We start from the raw sequence: 19,115 nt of genomic DNA on the forward strand, positions 1-19,115 counted from the left end.
TCTGAAATTGGCTCAGTGGTAGCCTCTCAGAGCATGAGGTACAGAATTGGTTGATATCACTCTAAGTTGGGAGACTGTATCAGAATTTGTGGTTACCACTGCTTCTTCTGTTTCTTAGCAACGAACAGAGGGGCAAGAGAAACTGGAAGGCAAATTCACCTTAAAGGCAGGCTGAACATGACTGGATGTTCACACAGCCTTTACAAATATCCTTAAAGACACATACACATGCAAATCATATGATAATAACCCCTGAAACCATGCTATAAATTATAAACCAGAACAAAATAAGTTAATCAAAAGGTTATTTATTACCTTAACCAGGTTAGCACTTTAATTTGAACCCAGAACACAGTCTACTCATGTTAACCTTACTTGATAACTAGGCTCACCAATGGATGGCGAGCATTTTAATGTAGATTTCTTAGAATGCTGATCACTACGATCGTTTATATTTTTCCCGATCCATGTTATAAAAAACATTTGTATAATAATATATAGTATCTGTGAAAGAGATGAAAAAGCTAGTCACATCCCAGATTAAAAATGACAGTGGGACAGGAACAAGGGACCGTGCCTGGAAGAAACTTCAAGACATTCCAGTCCATACATAAGCACTGCGTCATGAGTCTCCTAAGGTCAGTGATGATGACATGATTTTCTGCTCTTGACAGTGTACTGGTGTATCAATTAAAGTTGTTCCCTGATGGAAGCAGTTATACATGTATAGCGTACCTTAAGAAAAATAACACAGATCTTTTTTAACACTGTGATATGGACTACTATCATTTGCCCGACATACAACTTAAAATGATCAGGAAAGATAATCAGCAGTAATTTTTACCTGTACTACTTCCTGTCCAACAGACCTTTTACTATTAACAAAGTTTAGGAAGGAGGAATTACTGATAAGGACTCAGAGGCAAACCAATCATCCTTCTTAACTCTGGGCAAACCAGGCTGGGTGCTAAAGGCCCTGGAGACCCCTGCCAATCAGAGTTCCCATAGGGCGGAACAACTGCTAAAATGACCATAGGTGAGGAGTTTCTGTGAGATTAGCTCAGATACAAAAAGGTACAAGAATTTTAATTAACTTCTTATTCTCTCAGAAGAGGAGACGTTCTCTCTTTAATAGGAGCCACACAAAGGACCTCTATCCCTCTCCTCTGTGAGATAAAAGTGCATCAACATGAGTTAAAGAAACAGAAGCAGGAACCTAGCTATATTCCTAAAAAAAGCAGCACAGATGTTCTTTTTTTTTTGCCTTTTTTGTGACAGGGTCTCACTATGCAGTTCAGGCTGGTCTTGAACTCACTTTGTAGCCCAGGTGGGCCTCAAACTCACAGAAATCCTCCTGCCTCAGCCTCCCAAGTGCTGGGATTACAGGTGTGCGCCACCACACCCAGAGGCATAGAGGTCTTATACAGAAAACAAAATCATGCAATTCATTCCAACTTTAAAATGTTACAGTTGAACGTAATTTTTTTTTAATGCAAGTAACTAATGGGCACACCTTGAAGATGGAAGCACCAGATGCCTCTATCTGGAACCAGCTGCTTTGCTGACAACACAGCAGGGCAAAAATCCCTCAAAACTGAGCTGAAAAGGGAAAAACTGTAGAATAAAGGCGAATAAATATCTTACATCAAATATCCTTGTACCACAGCAATTTAAAATACTCTGCGATCATGTGGAAGGAAAGTAGGGACACTCAGAAAGGCAAAATATCCAGTGCTAACTGATGCTTGGTCCAGCTAGCACATCTCACTGAATGGCTAGCTGCTGCTGGGAATGAAGGTGTTTTCATAGCCATGTTATCCTGCTGATGTGGATGAGGAAATGTGCGAACACGGTGTATGTATTTTCAAACTCCTAAAGGTGTGCAATACACAAACCAGGAGACTAATAATGGACACAGGAAGGAGGATCACATAAAGAAACATGGAATAAAGTGGCTCACAGCAAACCATTGTGTAGATCATTAACAATCACTAAAGTTACCAACTCTTATACAATTTTCCCATTAAGAATGTCAAGATTGGTTCAGTTTTGGGGCTGGGGTGTAGCTTGGTGGTAGAGCACTCACCTAGCAATTTGCAAAGCCCTGGGTTTGATTCCTAGCAAAGTGGAGGAGGCTGGTAAGGTTGGAGAACTAAATTTAAAAAGTCAAAAACCACAATTGACCCTTCATGGGAAGCTCTTGGTGCTTCTTTTTAATACATTGTGGTGAGGAGAGTTCAAATCACAGCATAACATAACTCATCTAAGTGAATTAATCAGTTTGTAGTTAGCATATCACATAGTGCTCTCATTCAGTTAGCAAAACATACAGATGAAAAAACATTACATTTTAATTCCCTACGAGTAATGTTATAGGTAACCGTAAATCATTGCTGGAAGAACATGGAAATAGTCAAGCATAAGGGACCTATGGAAAGATAATTGTCTCCAAATTGAGGAAGTACATTCACCTGACTACCCATGTCTTCAAGCCTCTGCTTAGCACACGTGCAAAAATACAATACAACACAACTACTGCAATTATTACTATCATTTTCTTCCGCCCTCAGGTGAGAAACACCTGACAGCTACATGCTGGTTCATGCTAACAAAACTAAACCTTTCACTTTCTTTAATAGTAAAATTACCATGACTGAATCATTGTCATAAAAAGTGCATTCAAGTACATTACCACTTCTTTTAAATAAACACCAATTTTCAAACAATTGACTTTGAAAAAAGCTGCATAAGTTTTTTTTTTTTAAATCCCTGATTACATTTCTATTTATTCACCGTGGTAGCCTGAAACACTGTATTTTGAGAGACTAACCACCACTTAAGTTCTTTAAAACAAAACAAAACAACCCGTGTAATACGCAACGGCAGTGAAGCAAGGAACGTGTGTGCTTGTTGCTCCTCTTCACTATACATGAGAACTGTGATACAATACGGAACCTCGGCCATATTAGCGTATTGGAAAACACAACGAACTGATAGAACAGAAAACATGGTTTGTGAAGCTGTTACTGTTGATTCGAGGTTTGGACTTTGGCCTCAACGTCATATTCAGGCCACCAGAACATTCCCGCTGAGGCCTCTGGGAGACTTGGGGCACATCAATAGCGTGTACTTTTCATCCAGTAATTGACAAGGTGTGTAATTCACAATGACTAAGAGACAACTAGTTTGATGCTAGCTCCTGAGTTTGAAGTTTATCTCTGCCTAACCCTAGAAAATAACTTGTACGCCATAGGATCCAAAGACAGCCAGACCCAAAACAGAAGCTTCTCTGGGGGCTTCTGTTTTGTTTTTGAGTCATAGTCTCACTATGTTCCCCAGTCTGGGCTTAGAACCCCTGGGCTCAAGTGATCCTCCTGCCCCACCCTCCAAAGTAGCTGAACTACGGGTGGAAGGCACTGTGCCCGGCTCTGGGGGATTTTTATATCATGAGAAATTGTTCAGTTCTGTTGATCCAACTATCCACAAGCACCTCGAACTCTCAGCCGTTACTGAATTTGATGAGTGGTATGCACATTTCCTAAAAAGATACCAACATCTGAATCCTTGGTAATCTTCTAAACAAAGCCATACTTCATACATACAGTAACTAGGAAAAACCTTATCCCTATCAAGTTCAAAAGCCAAAAACTACTTAAAATGTGTATATTTTGCTAAACAGCTTATTTATGCTTATAGTTGCTACTTACAGAAGCGAGACCAGAAAAGAACCTGTATTGTGAATACAGTGACCAGACAGAATGTCTCTAGCCCTTGACAATACACCAGACTGAATCATGTGCTCATTGAAAAGGACTTCCAAACACGTCAGCCTCCTGGTTGATGGATCAGCAGCTGGAGCTGTCTCTCTCTCTCATTTTTTCAATGCTATCTTCTTGGAATTCTGGTTTAGTTTCACCTTCATCATCTTTGCATTGAGCTGGATCTTTTTCGGCGACCTGGTCTTTGGTTTGGGGTTCATGGGCGGAAACGGGATCTAAAACTACAATTGGTTCAGCTTTGTTTTCACTGCCAATGTATCTTCTTCTCCTGTATCCAGTGTTACTGGGAGGCCTAGGAGATGAAGAGTTAAACAGAAAAATAAAAAGGAGAAAGAGAAAGCAGTTTTTCTTTCATATCTCTGGATTCAGACCAATAACCTCCCCCCCATAGCCTATCTAATCAACATGCACGTAATTGTCTTTGAGATGCCAGCCATTACCAAAAAAATGAAGCTGAGAAGGCAGAAAAAGAGTGATTAACAGAGAAAGTGTTAAAAAGCCAAACACACCTACCTGCTTAGTCACATGTTCTTCTTGGGAAGTGCAAAGCTGGCGGATCCACTGTGCATTCCCCATCACTGCCTGATGCCCCGACCCCTGCCCTGCCCCCCTCACTTAGCTGGAAAGAGCCCAGCCAATCCCTTCCTTCCCACTCGCCCCTGAGTGCAGCTGGCTGCAGATTAGCTTTGAAGAGTTGCAGGGAGAGGAGAGACAGTGACTCCAGGTCACTGAGGGACAGGTAAGAGGTGTGCCGACTGCAGCAGTAACAGCTAGGTGAGGGCTGACCTGGATGATGGGCCGGATAGGAAAGTTCAGGGAACAAGCTCAAATGTTTTAAGTCACCATAAATTTTTCTAACTGGAAGGATCTGGCTCCTGAGAAACTTCTTACTGAATCTCCAAGGCAGTTTTTTTTCCCACCCCGACAAAAGCTACCTTCTTCTGACGCAAGAGGCTGCTGCTCCTCAGGCTGAATAGGTGACCGTTTCCTTGTGGGAACTGAGGTATCCCTAAAACATTCTCTTGCAGTGTGTCAGAAAATTAAGCTGCTGGCACTTAGTTCTCTCAGAAGCTATGGTCAGAAGCTACCATGGAAAGCTCGCCGCTGGGCTGCTGTCCTGTCCCTCATGATCAAAGCAGCAACAGTGGTCAGGGCCAAGGCTTTTAAGACTTTTCTGATCCTCTTGGACAATGCCAGGATTGGGCCTTTTTGTCCCAGAGAACTCACTGTTAACAGTGAGCCACTACACCACTGTCCCACTTCTGACAGCGCTGAGCTCCTGCAGGCCAGCGCCAGCCCCTCCTCAGGAGCTGGTTTCCACAATCCCTGACCTCTCCAGCAGGTGGAACCGGCCAGTAGACACTCAGCACGTAAGACTGCTTTGCTGGAGTTACCACAGTTAATTAGGTGTTTCATGCCTATCTCTTCAATTACCACGTAAGCATCCACCAGGCAGTGACTGTTCGGTTGGATTCATAATATATCCCTAGCACCTTGTGCAGATCATTTGTAAATGAATGAGCAAATATTAAAACTATAAAAGGCTCAGAATGAATGGGAAGAAACCCAGGCTTTGATGTAAGTTTAGAAATCTCTCTTATACAAGCAAAAACAATAGAACATACAACCCACTACTGCAGGACCCAGTCACAGGTACAGAAATCCACATTCCTATGACTTTCTGAGCAGCAAGTATTGCAAGATCTGTCCAAATGCTTGAAAATCATTCTCTCTGGCTATTTGGTTACACTTACTATGTGACTTGGTCACTACCACATAACTCTTTCTTGGGGGTGGTAAAAGTCAGTATCATCAGGAAGCTGAAGGATCTTCCATAAAGATTCATGTATCTTCATTAGGAACCATCTACTGTGACCAAAGAACCACCTGTCAAGGCATCTGCTACTATGCTTGGGGGACCCATAGGATGCAGTCCACAGTGGTACTAATTTTGACTTTCTCTGACTTGGACAACATCTAAATACCTATGATCAGAGAAAGCAAACCACTGAGTGATATAAAGGACCTGACATGGGAATGAGACCTTAGGTGACCAAGGACGCTATCAGGTAGTCTATGGAACTGTTTATTGCCTCTGTGTCTGACGCTGGGGCTGAAATAAGTTGTTCTTACAGCTATAATGGGCAGGGAAGATGGTTGCAAAAGTGGCAGAGACCAAGGACAGACGAGAGATGCATCTGTCTCCTCTAAGCACAGATCCTGATGATGCACGCAGCCTGCGGTTTATGCTGGAGCCTTTCCACATGCACTTAGCCTAGGATGGGAGAAGCTAGAGGAGAAGATGGGGCAGCCATAGAAACCTGGGCCAGCCACTGCACATGCCAGTGAGGTGAGTCAGCACATCAACAGTGTGTCAGCTGTAACATAGTTGGCCTCACACGGACCTTCACAGGGTTAAAAAAAAAAAAAAAATTAAAGGATTACGATTCTACTCCTGACTTGCAAGTATCATGCACATTTCTCCTGTAGCCAACTCTAACCTGGAAACAAATGGGTAAGGAGAGTCTAGGAAATGAAGCTGCAGCCTAGCTTAGGCACTGGTGCAAGCTATAAGGAAGCTGTAGGTCCAGTCCAGCCTGGCTTCACCAGCCTGACTCTGAGCCTACCTGTGTAAAAGCCAGCCAACCGCTCAAATCATGCAAAAGGGGATTTCTCTCATTTTGGCATTCTGGGTGAGCAACTTCCATCATACCAACCTTCATCACTTCTGTAGAACTACCACAGGGATTTCCATGGCCCTGAGTATCTGTAGGTCAAGGGTAGTGAACACCTCCTAGGAAAAGCTGTCTTCATCAGCTGGGGGCTTAATGCTTCCAGTAAGTGCTCTCAGGGCTCCACAATGCCAACCAACAGGCTGACTGAACAGAAAACTCTGAAACCTTGTATTACCGGGCTGAAAATGTCCTGGAATTGCCTCGGTCCAAAGAACTGTTGTCTCTCCTGAAGAAAGCTTCTCAGCCGCAGTTGACCTACCAAGTGACTTGCAGGCCACAGTGTGAGAACCCTTTTGTTGACTATCACCAACCAAGGCACAGCGGGCAGGCTGTCTGCATCTGCAGTGAACCAGAGTTGGCTGGGTTCTCCAGGGTAAGGACCACCACCTAAGAACCCAGGCGGTGGAGGCAGAAAGGGATTAAGGCAGTTACCTAGTCTGATACATCCTTGTACAGATGAGGGCAATGAGGTGTGCGCAAGGGGGAAGCTTGGCCCCAAATAAGCAGCTCATCAGTGGCAGAGCCAGGGTAGGAGTTGGGCACTATCCCCTATTCCCTCTTCATCCACAATACCATGCTTTTCCCAAAGGCATCTATTACTAAAAACAGGACATGGATGCCACGGGCTAATTTGAGCATGCTTACTGATTTATGTCCACCTGCGTCTTGCAGGTCTGTTGCTATAGTGTTCATCCCTTCAAACTACCTCTTGGTTTCTTTGGATTTTCCCCCTCTGTAGTTTGTAGTTCCTCCTGACTGGACATCACTAGGTCCATTTCTGTTTCTCCTGGGGAGCTGCCCAAAATTTCTCCTGGAATTACGGACCTTTCTTCTGGCCTTATCCCCCTACTTCCATCCTCATCCCATGGGAAAAACCAGAGAGCCTATTCAGGGACAGTGCTGGGAATCCGAGCTCTCATTCAAGGCAGCCAAAGTGGCAGATTTTAGAGGGTCAAGTCTGTTGCTTCTCCCCAAGACAGAAATCCTGGAAGCACAAATGCAACAATCCAGTGGGAATTGTGGAATATGATTATTCTGTTCAGTTTTTCTGCTTTAATGCAGCACCTAAGGACAAAAACTACAAATAAGTAATTGAAAGTCAGTAGTCATAAAAAAGTAATGGCAGCCAGGTGTGGTGGTGCATGCCTGTATTCCCAGCACTTGGGAGGCTCAGGCAGGAGGATTGTTGAGAGTTTGAGGCCAGCCTGGGCTACAAAATGAGCTCAAGGCCAGCCTGAACTGCATAGCAAAACGCTGTCTCAAAAAGACCAAAAAAAAAAAAAAAAAAAAAAACAAAAAACCACCAAAAATATAATGGCAGCTTTTCTCCCACGTATAAGAAGACATGCAAGTAAAACTTCATGTTGCAGGCGACCAGAACTAAAACTAAAATTGTGGCACACTCAAGCTAAAAGGGATCACTAACATGAGCTACTTTACTTGTTTGATGAGTCCAGAAGAGTGAGGTGAAATGATTTGTCCAAGGCACACAACTTGCTGACAGCGGATACAGGACAAAAACTGGAATCTTGATTTCCTGGCCAGCAATTTTTTCTTGCAACAAAATAGTGGTAGTCCTTTATGATCCATTCAAATAGATATTTCTCGTGGGTCATTTTAGACCATTTGTTCAAATGTGATTTCAAGACAAAAACAAAACCAACAAGCAGTATAAAAGCTTGAACACAATATACCAAATCGGTGCCACCCTATGAAGCCTGGTACCTAAGTATAAGGTAGGTGCCCTTTCAGGAAGTAGCTGCTGTTCCCCAGCTGCAGGAGAGCCACAAAGTGAGCTTCATCTGGCAGGACCCCTTGCTGGTAAAAGGAAAGACCTAACTCCAAACTCTACCGGTACCAGAAGAATCAGAACAATTGGAAATGGTTCCACCAGAGCTGAACTTTATAAAGAGATTCGGTGATTTCTCGGACTGTGTCACAAGAGACTGAAGCACAGCATTCTAATTTTTAAAAAGCACATCATTGTTTGCATTCAATGAAATTCTTTTCAAAATCAACTTTCCATGTTCAATTATATTCAACAACATTCTAGCTAACATTTCGGCTGCAATTCAAATTAACTAATGCCCAAAAGAGCCCTAATCGACATGGTTCTGAGCTCAATTGAATACAATCAAAGCTCATGAAATGAAGGGGAAAATGCTTATTTCATGCAAATTCTGCATATCACTCAAGCTTAATTTTACTGATAATATAAAGGTGGGACATTTCGAACATTACAGTGAATGAAACTTTTAAGCGGTGAGAGTTATTTTATAAAATGCTACCTCTGAAAAGCTGATTGCCAAACAGTATAAAAATGGTTTGAGGCATAAATGCCAAGTTCATTTCTATTTCACTTCTGAGGTAACTATCTTTCAAATCGCAACAGCTGGACTATTTAACACAATCTGGTGAATCAAAGTATAGCTCTTCTCTGGTCTCCCAGTGGGACGTCTGCATTAGTCTGTGGCAGCCATCCAACAAATGACGCACAGCCGGACGGTCTGAACTCTGTTTCATTTACAATAAAAATGGATAAAGCCACAATCATATTTACCACCTTCAAGGACAGAAAACGGAAAGATTTAAATTTGTCTTTGTAAAGTAGTTTCCTGGGAAAACTCCAAAGAGGAAGTCAGCCTTCTATTTTCCCTGGTGTAAAAGACGTCTTTTTTTTTTTTTTAAGCCCTTTACAGTTACCAACCAGAGCAGTGAACAGAAGTGGCGTTGTAGAGAGGCAGTTTTCATTGTTTCTTCCCCAAACCCTATTGTTCAAGAGCCTTTATTTAATACACTTGTCCAGAATCTCACAAAATAAAGTTGAAAAAACAAGATGAAACTTTCTCTATGACTGCCAATTCTCATACTTTTAAATATAATGAAGGCAGAACGAAGATCAAAATTTGGGCTTTGTGTGCTTTCTTAAAAATTCCATTTGAGCTCGAGGAATATATTAGCTTGTCAATATGCATTGCTTCTATTTGTAGGGGCAATAGCTGTTTAACTATAAAAAGAAACATCAGTAAACAGAATGTCTCTGTGTTTGAAAATCTGACATCAGCCTCGAGAGGCTCATTGGCCCTTAATATTAGTAAGAGCTTCTTTTTAACACAGGTAACAATGGCTGGGGAAAGACCCCTGTGTCTAAGCTCAGCAATATTTCCTGTAGTTCTGTAACCGCCACACAGGTGTGGCTCCTGTCCCGCGCCATCGTGGGAACCATGAAGATTACGCTGGATCTTTTAGTGCAAGCTGGACCTTGGATATTTACAGATTCTGAAATTGCATCACATTCACCAACAAAAACAACACTGGCAGTGTGTGAAGTGATTGAGTTTAGCTCAGCAAAGATTATGAAATGTGTCCGGTACATTTTCCCAGGCTTCCGTTTCTGCTTTTTGTAATTTTGCACAACTTGAAATCGTCGTAAAAGTTCATTAAAAGCCAAGTGTTATTTACAAGAATATTTTAAGAGACATAAAGTCTTCTGCAAAATTCACCATGCACCAAACTGGCTCCCTAAGAAAGCTAAGGGAAATGCTTGTGCTTTCAATGCTTTGGGGACAATATTTTTAAAAATGTAATGCTTCTTTCTACTGTATTATGTACTTCAGCCTCAAGATGGAAAGTCACAAAGGACTCAATCTGCCATTTTTCATAGTTGTATGATAAATTATATTTCAAATGAAATGCATTTTAACAGGTTAAAGTTTCATCAGTTTGTCCTGAGATCTGAAATTGCTCTTACATTTTAGTCAGCAACTTCTGAGTAAATTAAAAAACTCCCCTGTACTTTACTATATACAAATAAAAGGAAACAAACATTACAGAGACTATTGAAAAATGGTTTAAAAAAACCTACAATGTACCAAAAGCAATTTACAGAAATGATATATTTTATACAAAGTCTTATAAAATCATAGGTGCTTGCAACTGGGAGCAAATGTTACAAGGCAATTAATTCTTTGAGAGAATCGAGAATTACTCAGCAGCATTTTAACTGTAATTTTGAGATTTACTCAACAGCGTTTTAACAGTCATTCTTGCACTAGGTGTAATACATCCTGAACAATTACTGTGGAAGAAGCTGCTGTCTGTACAGCCACTCAGAACACATGTAAGACAATACTGATGGCTGATCTTTCCGGTGGTCCACAGGATAACTCCTGCGGGGGACTGAGGGGAGGAAGAAAAGACTGAGTAAAAGGATCTCAACTTCCAGAACATCCAGTTGTTCTGCTAATTTTGTTGTTCAGACTTAATTGTCCATGTCCAGGCACACATGGAGAACTATTGTAGGAGTGCTTTTGCTGAACAGAGCTGTTTCCTGCAGTGTCAGTACACAATTCAGCAGTACTGAGATTACAGTTGAGAGCAGAGCAAATCCTTTAATTGTATAAGAGCATCAAATTAAGCAGGAACGTCCATGTGGTTCAATTCTGCTAGCTAGTACTCTCCTCTCAGAAATAAATGTTTCCTTAGTACAGGGAGAGTGCCCTTCTTCCCCTCCTGCTTGCCATGTGGAGCATGAGAGCTTATACGCACACATACACACACACTCCCATACACACACACATGTGCACATACAAACACATGCACGCACACACAGAGCACAGAAAGAAAGAGTAAGTGATAAAGAAACACAGGCAGTAGGAAAAACAGGGGCAAAACCCACTCCTTCCACCACAGAGACTAAAAGAACTTCTCTAGTCTCCCTGTGAACAAAATGTTAGCCCAAACCTCTCCTAAGAAATGGTTATATGGACAAGCAATTTAATTTCCAGCTGAGATCAATGCCTAAGGGAATCATTTTATGCCAAGCGTCCCTAAAAGAAAGAATCTTAATTTCTCTTTACTAATATATTCCAAAAGCTCAGATTTCCCAGCCCAATTTTTAAAAATCAGTGTTTTTCCATTTCATTTTGCTGTGCAGGTATTAGTGTAACACTGGAAATAATGAATAAAACTGAAGAGGCCTGTCAGAGGTCAAAAATGATGAAATCAATCCTACTTTTAATTAGAAACTTGAAAGGCAATTAAGAGTTTTTTTCTTTCATGGAAATGTATGACTGGTCACACCAACCAAGAGACATCTAAAATTTCTCTTTTATCAACTCTCCTTTGGCATTCAGTTAATGGCCCAAACAAGATGAACTCTTACAAAAACAAATCTGTATGGGGCCAAAAGTCACACGTATTTAGAGATACCATAGATCTGGAAATTAAATGCAAATTAAAATAAAAATGGTTTCACTGGAATTGGACATTTTTGTATTGAAATTGAAGTCCTATAATTGCTACATGGGGCTTTTGTTTTTTAAATTCTCCTAAGGCAGAACATGACTTGTTTTGACCTCCCAAACAAAAAAAGCAAGCGAACTGCCTGTCTGGTGGTTTAAAAGCAAATTTAATAGAGTTTCATGAAGCTTACAGTTTTAGGGGATCTGGGATTGGAAAGAAATATGATGAATGAACTAGATATCTTTGGCAACTGTGGCTTTAAAGGACCTTTGGGAATGACCAAGATACAAGGTCAGGGCTGGGAAATCACTGCAGATCACACCATTACAGTGGAGTGGAACCTGAGCTCCCTTTCAGATGAGCTCTTGCTTGTGAAGCAGTTTCAGATGAAAAGCCATCTTTGAGGGTAACTATCTTGTTTAATTTTATCTATTAGGAGGACATTTATCTTCCTGAAGTTAATTAAGAGAAGAAGTGAATCTGCATGAACAAAATTCCATTTAGAAGAGCAAAGCCACTTCCAGATAAGACTTTTCAGAAAGGCAAGATACAGGAACACAAGCTTCTGCCTGGTCTGGGAGGCAAAAACCTTTTAAGATCCGCTCAGCAGATCTTTAAGATATGATCAACAGCAGCAGCTCCCTTGGTGCCAGTAAGACTGTGTGAGCAATCCTAGAATGATCCACCAGATTATGACGTAATCAGCATCACTAGCTATGCAACCCTACTCAACTCTGGCCTGAAGGACACCACTGGCACCTCAGGAACAACCCTTAGATCTGTCTTCCCAGCGCAGACACACTGAAAATAAATTCTTTTTCTGCTTTTCAAAAACAAAACAAAACTCCGCTCTTTCTCCATATTGATGAAGCATTCATTGTGCTTTTCTTGATAGAGATATCCTAAAACATGATGACCAAAGGGTAACTAAGCACAAGGTTTTCCTCTTTAAAAAGGCAAATTAAAAGGTACAGCATCAGATGGACATAATAAATTTATCTGGGGCTTTAGAATATATGTTTTTAAAATAACTCAATTCATAGCTTCTCTCCTTTATATTATTTATCAAAGTACCTTTCTTTTTCTCTTTTTTCTTTTGTCCTTTTGAGACAGGGCTTCACTATGCAGTTCAGGCTGGCCTTGAACTCACTTTGTAGCCCAGGTTGGCCTTGAACTCGAAGCAATCCTCCTGCCTCAGCCTCCCAAGTGTTGGGATTACAGGGATTACATGTGCACCACCATGCTTTGCTAAAGTACCTTTCTAGTCCACTGATTAGAGCCAGCCACGTTAAGGTATTTAACTTCTGGGAATAAACTATTCTTCAACATGTTTGAAATAACCAATAAAATAAAAATGTGTGAATGAAATTTATATTGAGGACTAAAGTAGCTTTAGTGGTGTTCTGATAGGCTAATTTCTAAAGTTTACTTTAAAGTATGCACCTGTATTGGCTACTGGACACATGAAAAATTAAAATATTCTCTTCCCAATTATTCTTTTAACTTTCCGGTAGTTCAGATTGACTTTCTTTTTTTACAACTTTTTGTTTTACTGGGTAACATGTTCTTCCCTTGGCAAGAGACCATGACTTCTTCACTGCTTAGCTTAGCTTTAGGGACAGGATGTAAAAAAGAGATGACACTACCTCTGGGCATGGAGGGTCAGAAGAACAGGATGTGCTCTACTCTAAGATAAACAGAAAAGATCGTCCAATTGTTTCCTCTGTGACCAGGCACCTCTACCCCAAATAGGTTTGAGAGCATTTGGAGCAATAACAACAGGGTTAGAATGAGTAGGCTGAAACTTAAAGAGTATTACTCTGCATGACAAATCTTTTTCACTTACGCTTACAGGTTCTGACGATGGATTTTTTAAATTAATTATTTTATCTCTCTGGGTCTCTGTGTGTTTTAGGGTAAATCTACAAAATACTGAAAGGCAGACGTGTTGCAGGTAGAAAATATGTACTTACCTCTTATCCCTTATCCTAATTGTGAACATCTTTACCCAGCAACCATGTTCGTTGGGAATTATTAGGGTTCTAGAAACTGAAAGGATGCAAAAGAGTACCTAATTTACTTGCCTTAATTTCATATTAGAAGAAACAGAAAGAAAACAAGACAGAGCATGTTCACTAGTTTGTGCAAGGTCACCTGGCCCAGTCAATAACCCACGTGTTCAGTATCATAGCTTTCAACTCTAACTTTTGTCCTTGATTATCCATATCTCATTATAAAAACTGCTAATAATTTTAACAGAAGATAGGAAAGGAATCTATGGAAATGCTTTTCATATATTATCTATTAATTCATAGGACAACCCGACAAGCTCGGTGTTAGTAAACTCAATTTGCATATGAAGGAATGGAGGCTTGCATTAATTTGCTCAAGGTCACAAAGACCATAAATAGCAGATCCAAGACCAGAGTCCATGTCTGTGTGAGTGTGGAGTTCTAGAAGTCCTGCACAGAACGGTGCTCCTTGCCACCCTGGGCAGGTGCAGAAAAAGGCTCGTTTAGCAAACTGGTCACGTTGCTTCCTTCTTGTCCCCCTCCCCTGCCTGCAGGCTTCTATGCATGAAGATACAAATCATTCTTGTCGCTCCAACCTTATGTGACCCTCGGTTAGCCTATTTCCCAGTACTGGGCTACAGCCATCTGAAAGCAACAGGATAATTTCTTTTAAAATTCTATAGTTTAGAATTTTCTTTTTTACTGACTGCACTACTCATTCATTAGCTTGAATAAAGTTGTCCTGCTATGTTTTAACATTATCAGATTAATCCCGATCAACAGGAAAGGGCAAGGGAGCAACAATCATGTTATACTAGTCATCTGCTTGACCCATTTTTTCCCCTTTATAGCATAAAGGGAGGGTATAGCATAATTCCTATCTGAATTACAGCCAATCAAAATGAGTGAAATTCAAATTCACCATGAGATTTATTATGACTAGACACTATATACTTATTAGAAAGGATGAATAAGACATAAATATTTTAAAGCTATCATTAAAATAAAATAAATAGAATAGAGTTCCCTAAACTCTGATGATCTTTTCTTTTTTCTAAAAAAAGAAAAAAAAAAAAAAAGAAACGACCACAACAGAAAACTCTTGCTTTGCTTTGCTTTGCTTATGCCGGTGACAACAGCAGTAATTTTCTTTCTTTCTTTCTTTATTTCTTTTGGTACCGGGAATCGAACTCAGGACCTTGCGTTTGCCAGGCAGGTGCTTATGCCACTGAGCTATATCTCTGGCCCAAGAGCAGTAATTTTAATTAATCCTGTAACTAAGTATCAAAAGTCTCTCTTGCTTTCTCATAGATCCCAAGAAATAAACCTTTTATCTCTCACTTCATAATTTATAGACAGGAGTCATTCAACTATTTGGACTACAGCAATCACATGTGTTGAGTTTAGGAATTTATTGAAAGGAAAAAAACTTTCCAAGGACAGCTTCCAAATTTAAATTTATAGTTCAGTAAAGATCTTTGTTTTTGCAGAAAAGAGCTTTGTTTCTATCTTTCCATTTAAAATCTTTCTGGTAGGTGAGCAAGCTGTGCTGTCCATTTGAGCCAATCCAGTGAGCACGGGTGGATCCTTCTGTTATCACCAGGTATTCTTGTGTCTCTGATCACTTTCCCTCATGTAGGTATACAAGTGAGGAAGACATGCATGACTGAGTGAATGTAAATGACTCCTGGAGTAACATTTTAAAAACCAAGTAATTTGAACAACCAACCAACCAACCGAAACCTGTAGTATATTATCTAGGTGTTGTGCATGTGTGACTGCTGAATAATGAGAGAATGCTGGTTAACTGATTGATACTCTGTTGTTTAATTAATACTAAAAATGTGCTCACTTTGACTGAGATCCCACCATCTGGCAGGAATTGCTCCAGGCGTCTGAGACACACCAGTAACAAAACAACAGCAGAAGACCTACCGTCATGGAGCTTCCATTCCAGTACAGAGAGGGGGAAAAAAGAAATAATTAAATAATAAAGAGTGTAGTATGTTAGAAGGTGATAACAGCTATGGGAAAATGGGGTGGAGTGGGTGGGGGACTCAGAATTTATGGGATGATGAGTTATAACTAAATATGGTGGTCAGGGGCCCCACACTGAGAAGATGACACCTCAGCAAAGAAATAGTGGAGGGGAAAAGCCATCCAGCCCCGGGGGAAAGAGCATGGTAGTGGGAGGGGACAGAATAAGCAAAGGGTCTGACTGGATTGGAACCTGGCGAAAGAGGCCTAAGTGGAAGGAAGAAGAAAGGTGAGAGGGCTAGGGGCTGCAGAGGAAGTGAAGGTGTGGGTGTCAGCATGTAGGAAAATTATGTATGTATTAGACCACTGTCACTGGCATTCCGCCTTGGTCTTGTCTTCTGGGAAGACCTGACAGTGCCACTCACCTGAAATGCTATGGTGGTGGGACTGAAGTTCAAAATTAAAGTGCAACTTTCCCTGCAAAGATGCTTTTAAAAAGCAAAGGGAACATCTCAGTTTTCTCATTGCTGACCTGCCTCCCTAGTGCTTAGCCAGTTCACATCTATGAGTAGGACATTGCAGTTGCCTCCTCGTCAGTGGTTAGTATAACAGAGTAAACCCAGGAGTCGAAGTCAGCTAGCGACAGACCTGACAATAACCTTTCTCATTCCTAGCATCTGGATCCGTTTCAAAGGATCCTGACAAATAACATGAATTTTTACTTTTCAAGCCTGCAGGTAACTACATTAGCTTCTTATAATCATTAAAAAGCTATGTTTAAACATAAATGACTGTGTCTGGGAAGTGAGTAATTGCCCTGCACATACACAAAATTCTCTTGATTCATTTGGTTTAGCTGTACTTAAGAAACAAGATGCTGCAGCAAGGTGCTCTTATTTGCTAAATGACTATCTACGAAAATATATGGCATTGGGATATTTCAGCTAGAAAATGTCAAGAACTGAATAATCAAGCATTAGGTTACAAAGTTTAAAAGTTAATACAGCAGCACACAGTATTTGTATTAGTGCTTTAAGTAGATAAATTAAATTGAAATGTGTCTCTTAAGCAGTCATTGAACAAGCAAGATGAGAAATAAATTGAGCTTCACATCGGCCTTTATGGCATCTAACAACTGTGTCTGTCAACACACGGATCCTTTTCACTGTCAATTCAACACACATTTTGCAGACCTTGGGCCTGCAATTATTTCATTTCCTTTCTTGGAAATGTAATTTCCACTTACTTTTGGAGAATAAAAGGCAGACAAAAGGAGGAAGGAGTTGCAGTATTTTCTGATTAAGATTATCTGTGTAAAATGGTAAAGGAAAAAAATCTATACACACACACTGCAGCATTTCACAGAAACTAACTTGTCTCAGCCAAATTGCTTTTGTGTCTAGATATTGGTTCAAATGTAGCCAGATTGTTGATGTCAAATTAGGTGCTAAACAAACTTAATAGGAAAGATGAAGAATGAATATAGATCATCTTTCTGTAAGAACTGTGCAAATGACTCTAGTCAAAAGGAAACACATGACTGTGGGAGAAAATGTGCTTTTAAACACAATGAAATTAGATAAAACTGTAAATCAGCAAAGAAGGCCATTCATTCCAAAAGAGAGAGGGTGGAGGGGAGGAAAGTTAATAGCACCAACGAGAGAAACGCAAGAGAGGAAAAAATACCAGCTGGCAAAAATAGACCCAAACTGAATTTCAACTTCATTTGTCCAGGTTTCACCTTTTAAGCTAAGACAGATAAACTATAAAACGGGCTCTTTCTCTCTTGACAGAACAGGAAACCAGAGGTTTAATTAACTGTGATTATAATATTCAACTGATCTGATTTGTCTCACCTCTTTCCTTTTCTTTAACTGACAAACTAGCTGACATCCTGGTGAAAGAACTAAAGCAAAACTGTAGACTAATTTCAAAAAGAGCTTGCCATGGTTATAAAACAAAGTGATCCTCCACTGGAACTCTCAGAGACAAAGTGGCATTTTGAAGCCAGTCAATATAGATTATTCTACACAGTGCCATTTCTTTAGGATAGAGCAGTGTGAAGGCAATCTTTCACTGAGGACCAGAAGATAAAATTGCACAAAAGCACCCTCCAAAGTGGCCCTGAAAGACCTAGCATCTTCTTCATTTGCTCAGGAACCTTTAAGAGAGATGATCAAAGCATTTAACTTTGAACAATTCATTGTCTTCTGATGCTAGTCGTTCCTTTCTGTAGAATAAGAATGTGCTTGTCAAACCAGTTTAGAGGAAGGACTTCTCTTTAGGCATGGTGTTTGTTTTGGATCTGAACAAAACTTCTAAACTGGGAGCCTAGAAGCAAAGGTTGGCTCATCAAAGGGAAGAAGAAGAGAATTGGCTAGCCAAGTCAAAATCTCTCTATGAAAAACAAACCAAAGAAACACGTTAGTCATTACAGATTCTTCTACACAGAACTTAATAAAGAGCATTGTTACTTACTGAAATGTAACCTTGGAACTTGTGCATCCTTCCAATTTACGGGACCCTTCACCTGGCTCAGGTGTGAGGGGGGACCGGCTGTTGAATTCTGCCTCCAGAGTGTTCTTGTTCAAGGCTGTTTTTGTTACACTGGATACAGAACCCAACACTGGCATGGATTTGGACTCTGAGGTGGCTAATATCCCAGCTGGACCTTAAAACCAAACACATACCTCAAGTTTAATCATTCCGTGTGATGCTTATTAATATGGCACTGAAAAACAGATTAGGTAAAAATACCTCAAGATGTAAAAAGGCCAAATTTGTTAAAAATTTCAAGAGCATGCTGGGAAAAAAATGTTCCTATTAGAAATCTGCTCTGCTTTGGTGGCACTACTGCTTTTCAGTGCACCAGGACCATGCTGAGAAATTATGCGCAGACCTTGAAGAAAGTACCAAGTTCCAGCACACAGCCCCCGCACTGACCAGAGTTCCCAGCAATATGAGAATAGTGAAAATGCTTTTCTTCTCCCAGAGGATGGCTTTCTGACAGCCCTACTTGAGCCATTTCACCTCTCAAGAGTTAATTCTTCCCAAAATTCAGCTCTGCAATTTACAAAGAAAAAAATGAAACAATATCAAAAGGCTCTTTTAAAAAAGCTTACGACGCCTTCTTGAGCATTAAACAGCGTTCACGAACATTTTCATTTTAATGTGAATGAGAAGTAAGTGGATTTATTGCCTCTGACAATATAGACACAGGATTACAGAAATTAAGTGACAAAGAGTTTGGCTGTTTACCCTTTGGACTTTTCTGGTCTTTGGGATAGCATTTAAAAACTACAATAGGGCTTGTTATTGAAATAATTGGCATACCAATCTAAAAATTCTGGGCATTGCAACTTTGCTTC

General features: G+C 40.4%; 1 protein-coding gene across 2 annotated transcripts in view; it reads right to left on the minus strand.

Moving 5' to 3' along the window:
- Positions 1-2,179: 2,179 nt before the first annotated feature.
- Shtn1 (shootin 1) overlaps positions 2,180-19,115 on the minus strand; it is a gene marked incomplete at its 5' end in the record, with an annotated part of 80,746 nt that continues 63,810 nt past the window's right edge. For both annotated transcript variants that reach the window (XM_013515871.1, XM_005387870.2), the window contains 2 exon segments: positions 2,180-4,071; positions 18,226-18,418. In XM_013515871.1, the coding sequence (XP_013371325.1) occupies positions 3,846-4,071; positions 18,226-18,418 (419 nt within the window). In that variant the 3' untranslated portion in view covers positions 2,180-3,845.

Source organism: Chinchilla lanigera, unplaced genomic scaffold (genome assembly GCF_000276665.1).
Source record: "Chinchilla lanigera isolate Chin_1 unplaced genomic scaffold, ChiLan1.0 scaffold00030, whole genome shotgun sequence".
NCBI classification, from domain to species: Eukaryota; Metazoa; Chordata; class Mammalia; order Rodentia; family Chinchillidae; genus Chinchilla; species Chinchilla lanigera.